We start from the raw sequence: 6,057 nt of genomic DNA, 5'->3' as shown, positions 1-6,057 counted from the left end.
GGAGCGGGGAAGTCAAAAACACAATTCCAAATTCTCAGATTCCATGACTTTTGGAGGCATGGAGCCTGCATGAACCCCTGAAACAGACATAATTTTTAAACCTTAAGCCAAAAATATTCCAAGTCTTCTTAAACCCAAACATGTTAGCTTGACTGGTTAAAAATGTTTTCCTTGAGAATTATGCTTTTAAAAAAATATGCTCTTTTAAGAACTATTTGTGATTGACAACAGCAACTTTTGACATAGCCAATGTCCAGAACAGTGAGTTAATGAGGGAAAAACTAACTAAAGTAGGGTGAGAAGAGTTGCAAAACTTGAAACAATGTCATCAAATGTTACATGTAGTAAATGCTGAGCTGGTGTGTTTTGCTGTGTAAATTCTGAATGTGTAGCTCTGGTGGCCTAGTGGTAAGAAGCTGTGCTGCAATCCCAGAGGGACACTTTGAATCCACTAGCTGCTTCATGGAAGAAGGATGGGCAATCTCTTCCTGTGTGATTAACTGCCTCTGAAAACTGACTGGAGGGTCAGCTATGGGTTGGTTCCAACTCAAAGGAACACGCGTTGTTTTGTGCCGTTGAGTGGGAATGAACTCATAGCGGATCCTCCCATGGGTTTTCAAAGACTATGTAAATTGCACAGGAGGAGACTGCCTATCTTTCTCCTGAAGAGCAGATGGTGGATTTAAACCACCTGATTTTGGGTTGCAAAAGCTCAATTTACGTCATTTAATGTTTCCCAGAGCAGATGTCACAGCAGAAAGGTAGGGGAAGATTTTGACCTGAATGGCAAGCCTGACCAACTGATTCTTCCCTGGCATTTTACAACCCCTTACAGAACCCAGAAATTCATCTAGGTATATAAATGTAATGATCTCCTCTTTCTTCCCCAAATGGTTGCTATGTCTGCTCTACGCTTAAACATGTTTGTTGCGGTGTACCTTCCAGTCAGAACCAACCCACAGGTGATCCTTTACTGGGCATATCAATGTTTAAGCATAAACTGTTAGGTACCATACACAACGGATGTTAAGCTGAATGTGCTGTTTTAAAATTGTGCTACTTGAAATTTTAAACTGTTAAGGTTCACCTACAAATAAATATCCCCAAATCCTTTTTCCTCTATTCTTCCACTGATCGTCGAAGAAATTATGTTTTACTCCTATTAGTATCAAGAATGCCAGACACAGTGACAGGTTTACATCATGTCTATAGTTTTACAAGCCTCCTTTGCCTTCTGGGTTTGGTTTTGTTGTTGTTGTTATTGTTTTTAATATACAGAATGTACCTTTTCATTAAAATTTTTTTATTATTAATTTCAACGAAAATTTACAGAGACTATGGATTTCCATTCATTCACTGTTGCACTTTTCTCCCTGCCCACCCCTCCCCCAGTACACTCTTCTCTTTGAAAAGTAAAAGAAAAATTCTTTCATTGTTTTACAATCCCTCCCCCCAGGTCCACTCCACTATGCAGCCTTCGCTCTGGACTCCCAACATGACAAAAATACCAAATCACGTATCCCTTTTCAACAGTTCTCTCCCTCATCTGTTTCAATGCAGTGTACATTATTTATCCTATCTTTCTCAGTCTCCCCACCCTCTTCTGGTTTTTGAAAGTTATAAAAGCTACACTGAGTAGACTGCTTGACCCTTGTGTAGCACTGATGAGAAAAAGTAAAAAAAAAAAAAAAAAAAAAAAAAAACAACACCAAAAAACACTGTCCTTTTCTTGGTAGTTTTATTTTTAGTAAGCATTACATAACACAGACTTCTATAGTAGTGCTAGGTGACTGTGTTGTTTTTTCACTAACAGGAAGAATGCTTCTTTAGTCAATGTTCTCCAAACCCTGTAAAACAATGTTAAAAATGAGACTGTGAGAATTCTGTTCTCCCCATCTGAGATTTCTTATTTTCACTGACACCCAACAGCATTCTTTAATTGCTACTATAGTTAAGATTTACATGTATAGTAGCAACTTGAGATTTTAAACTGTTAAGGTTCCCCTACAAATAAATATCCCCAAACCCCTTTTCCTCTAGTCTTCCAGTGATCACTGAAGAAACTATGTTTCACTCATATCAAGAGTAACAGTTGCTATTTATGAATTATTAGGTGCCAGGCAGTGACAGGTTTACATTATGTCTATAAATTTACCAACCACAAAAAGTGTTAAGTTTCCAATTCAAGGTTGTCTAGCCCTAAAGCTAGTTTATTTTCCACTTTGCCATACAAATAATTCTCTTAACCAACTCTCTTTTTCTCTAATAAATACCAGTGTTATTTAAAAATCAAACTTTGTTGCTTGTGGGATTTATACAATGTTTTAAAAATAGTGACTAGTAACTCTTTAGCTAAATTGCTCCCTGTCTCCTGGAGTACATACATAAACTAGTAAAATCAGTAAAAATTATTTGAGAATTAATAAAAACATTACCAAGTTTTTCTTGTGACAAATGTGATCATGAAAATAATTACCTATCATGTGGGAAAGTAGTATAGTAAAGGGATGAGGACTTGGCTTATAGTCTAAATCTCAGTTCTACTATCTTCCTACCCTAGCTCATGACCTTGAGAAAGATATTACCAGAACCCACCTCAACCATGACAGTTGGGGAAAGTCAAGGTCCCTCACCTTTGATACATAGTAGCGATTCACCCCAGAGATCCTCCTATCTCTTTCCATCAAACACCACTGGTATGGAAAATGAGCAACCCTTTTCTCCTACAAATGAAAAACAATTATTATTGCACTTTATAAAGATGGCTGTTGTTTTTAATCATAGCTGACTCTGAAATTTCTGAGGCTGTAAGTCATAAAGGAGGAGATGGTCCATTTTCCTCCCTTGGAGTGGCTGGTGAATTCAAACTGCTAGAAGGGCCCCTTGAGGCTAGCAGCACAATTCCCTAAAGAGTATGCCACAGAGTTTCCTAGATGAATACTGTTGTTGTTGTTATATGCTATCCAGTTAGAACTGACACACAGCTGATACGCCATTGGATTTTCAGAGACTGTGTATCTTATAAGAGTAAACTGCCCATCATTTTTCCGAGCAGCAAGTGGACTCAAACCTAGTGCCTTTGGGTTGACAGTGCAACTCCTTACCACAAGGTCATCAGCTTTAAAATTTAACATTCTCCCCCTCTACAACTATTGACATTTATCAAAGTTCATAGAGTATAGGTGTTTAAAAATCTTTACAGTGGAAAATTTGAGGAAAAGTAACTACTTGCCTACTACTCTTATATCCATACTGTAATAGTAAGACAAGTTAGTGCAGACATACATTTTTATAGCCAATTCAATGGTTCTAATTGTCACATAACAATGATAGTCAAGGATATTGATATGTTTAATTACCATAAAATAGCGGGGGGGGGAAACAGTTTTATAACCAACCTTCAAGAATTTATTAAAATGTATGTAAATTTTGAAATTTAATAAAACTCACTTATATAGAGTATTGAAGAAAAAAAAAGTTAACATTCTGGAAAAAAAAAAAGACCAAACATTGAAATAAAAATCTAATTGGTGTGCCCAAACTCTCCTTTAAAAATATTAAGCTACAAAAAAACAAAAACAAACAAGCTACAACCAGGAGAAGATAAAATAGATGAATGGGACCTTCTAAGAATCAAATCCCTATGCACATCCAAAAACCTCTCCAACAAGGTAAGAAGAATAAGGTTTAAGGGGTAAATTCCTTCCTAAAAGCCTGAGAGAGAGCAAAGTAACTCAAAATGTCAAAAGAAAAACGAGGTTTAGGGTAGGAAAACGCACGTTATGAGAAATTACAAACAAAATATAGCAAGGGGGAAAAACAGCTGTTAGAAGTCGTCACAGGGTCGCTTTGAGACGCAGGCGACTCGATGGCACATAACAAGAATTAGAAGTCAAAGGGAGTGGGGACGAGACTATTCAACGCCTCCCTTTTTGGCTTAGAAGTTTCGAACTCTGGGCTTCATCTTCTAGTCCCTTTTGTCACTCTGCTCCAAACAGCAATCCAAATACCAACTTCAGTTGCTAATGCGGCGAGATCCCCCAAAACCCCTGCGTTGTTTTTTTTGTTGTTGTGTAACAGTGAGTAGGGACGACCCCCCTACCTGATCCAAAAGGAGGTGTTTTATTTTCTCCTGCGGAGAAGACAGCACAACTCCATACCAAAAGCCACCAGGGCTCCCTAGCGTTGCTTTTAGGGACCTGGAATTCTCTACCTTGGAGAAACACGAGGGGTCCCCGGCTCCCACCCCCCCGCCGCCCTCCCTCACCCAACGTCCGTTCTGAGACGACAGTATGCTGTATCCACGTTGCGGCTGACTAAGCCGCCTTACCTTGCCACCGCTGGCGAACTTTTGGATGTTCGCGGTGGCTACTCCCGGAATGAACAAACACACCGCCATGACGGCGAGTCCAGGGAGAATCTCGTACCACATCGTGACAGAACCTTCTCCCAAGTCCACCGAAAGGTGACCCTGTCGCAGCTCCCTTCCCACGAAGCCCCGCGGCCTGACCCTAGCACGGCTACGTCACGTAGGAAGGAAGCGACGGCGTCCAGCAGGGCTCAAGCTTTCCTGCGCTCCCGCCCTCGCACTCTCGCACAGCTCCTCGCTGCCTTTCGGCTCGGCTGCGCGGCTGAGTGCAGGGCGTGAAGCGACGTGCGGGGCCTACGCTGGCCCGCACGGCGGAGCCGTTTTGAAGTAGCCTGGTGCTCTACAATGGCGGAGCAAATTTCTCCAGGAAAAACCACAGACCAAGTATGTACCTTCCTTTTCAAAAAGCCGGGACGGAGGGGAGCTGCCGGCCGCCGAAAGCGCCCGGTCTGCGAACGCGAATCTGAAGGAAGCAGCAGCAGTGGCGAAGAAGGCAGCACAGTTGTTCGCCCGGAGAAAAAGCGGACGCTCCACAATCCCATGATACAGAAGACTCGTGGCAGCGGAAAGCAAAAGGCCGTTTATGGTGACTTGAGTAGCGAGGAGGAGAATGAGCCTGAGAGTCTCGGAGTCGTCTACAAGTCCACCCGCTCAGCAAAACCAGTGGGGCCCGAGGATATGGGCGCGACCGCTGTCTATGAGCTCGACACAGAGAAAGAGCGAGATGCACAAGCCATCTTTGAGCGCAGCCAGAAGATCCAGGAGGAGCTGAGAGGCAAGGAGGACGACAAGATCTATCGGGGAATCAACAATTATCAGAAATACATGAAGCCCAAGGACACATCTATGGGCAATGCCTCCTCCGGGATGGTCAGGAAGGGCCCCATCCGCGCCCCCGAGCATCTCCGAGCCACTGTACGCTGGGATTACCAGCCCGACATCTGTAAGGACTACAAAGAGACTGGCTTCTGCGGCTTCGGGGACAGCTGCAAGTTCCTCCATGACCGTTCAGATTACAAGCATGGGTGGCAGATCGAACGTGAGCTTGATGAGGGGCGCTATGGTGTCTATGAGGATGAAAACTACGAAGTGGGAAGCGATGACGAGGAAATACCATTCAAATGTTTCATCTGTCGCCAGTCCTTCCAAAACCCAGTTGTCACCAAATGCAAGCATTATTTCTGCGAGAAGTGTGCACTGCAGCATTTCCGCACCACTCCGCGTTGCTATGTCTGTGACCAGCAGACCAATGGCGTCTTCAACCCAGCAAAAGATTTGATTGCCAAACTGGAGAAGAATCGAGCTGCCGGAGCGGTTGATGCCTCCGAGTTACCAGAAGACTCCGATGAGGATCCAGTTCCCATTACTTAAGTTTTCCCTCATAATTCTTAAAGTTTCTCATCATTCTCAAACCTCTGAATAAATGTTTTGATGTTTTGGAAATCTTAATTGTGTTCTTCCTTTTTAGAGAAAGTGACTGGGAAAAGAAGGCAGGTAGTGAAGGACGGTCCTAAGTGACTTGTATCAAGGTGGGTATAACCTGGATAAACTACACCTGGGTGTAGCATGCTCTTCAGAACCCTTGGGCCTAATTTATAGGACTGGGATTTTGAAGCTTTGCTTAAGTGACCAAAGCTGCATTAATGGAAGCAATAATTGAACTTATATTTCTGTATTAATAAATCTGT

General features: G+C 42.5%; 1 protein-coding gene and 1 pseudogene across 1 annotated transcript; both read left to right on the top strand.

Annotated features, from left to right (window-relative positions):
* The window catches only part of LOC102866921, a 10,243-nt pseudogene extending 5,595 nt beyond the window's left edge, over positions 1-4,648 (top strand).
* A 65-nt stretch (positions 4,649-4,713) lies between these two features.
* Positions 4,714-5,812, top strand: LOC102873673 (RING finger protein 113A-like). The gene has a single exon (XM_006893785.1). It carries the CDS (start codon positions 4,715-4,717, stop codon positions 5,738-5,740), a length of 1,026 nt encoding a protein of 341 aa, XP_006893847.1. The 5' UTR covers position 4,714; the 3' UTR covers positions 5,741-5,812.
* The last annotated feature ends 245 nt before the right edge of the window (positions 5,813-6,057 follow it).

Source organism: Elephantulus edwardii, unplaced genomic scaffold (assembly GCF_000299155.1).
Source record: "Elephantulus edwardii isolate Elephantulus edwardi_28Jun2011 unplaced genomic scaffold, EleEdw1.0 scaffold00131, whole genome shotgun sequence".
Classification (NCBI taxonomy): domain Eukaryota; kingdom Metazoa; phylum Chordata; class Mammalia; order Macroscelidea; family Macroscelididae; genus Elephantulus; species Elephantulus edwardii.
The sequence above is the reverse complement of the archived record's forward strand: the minus strand, read 5'-3'. Positions and strand labels throughout refer to the sequence as shown.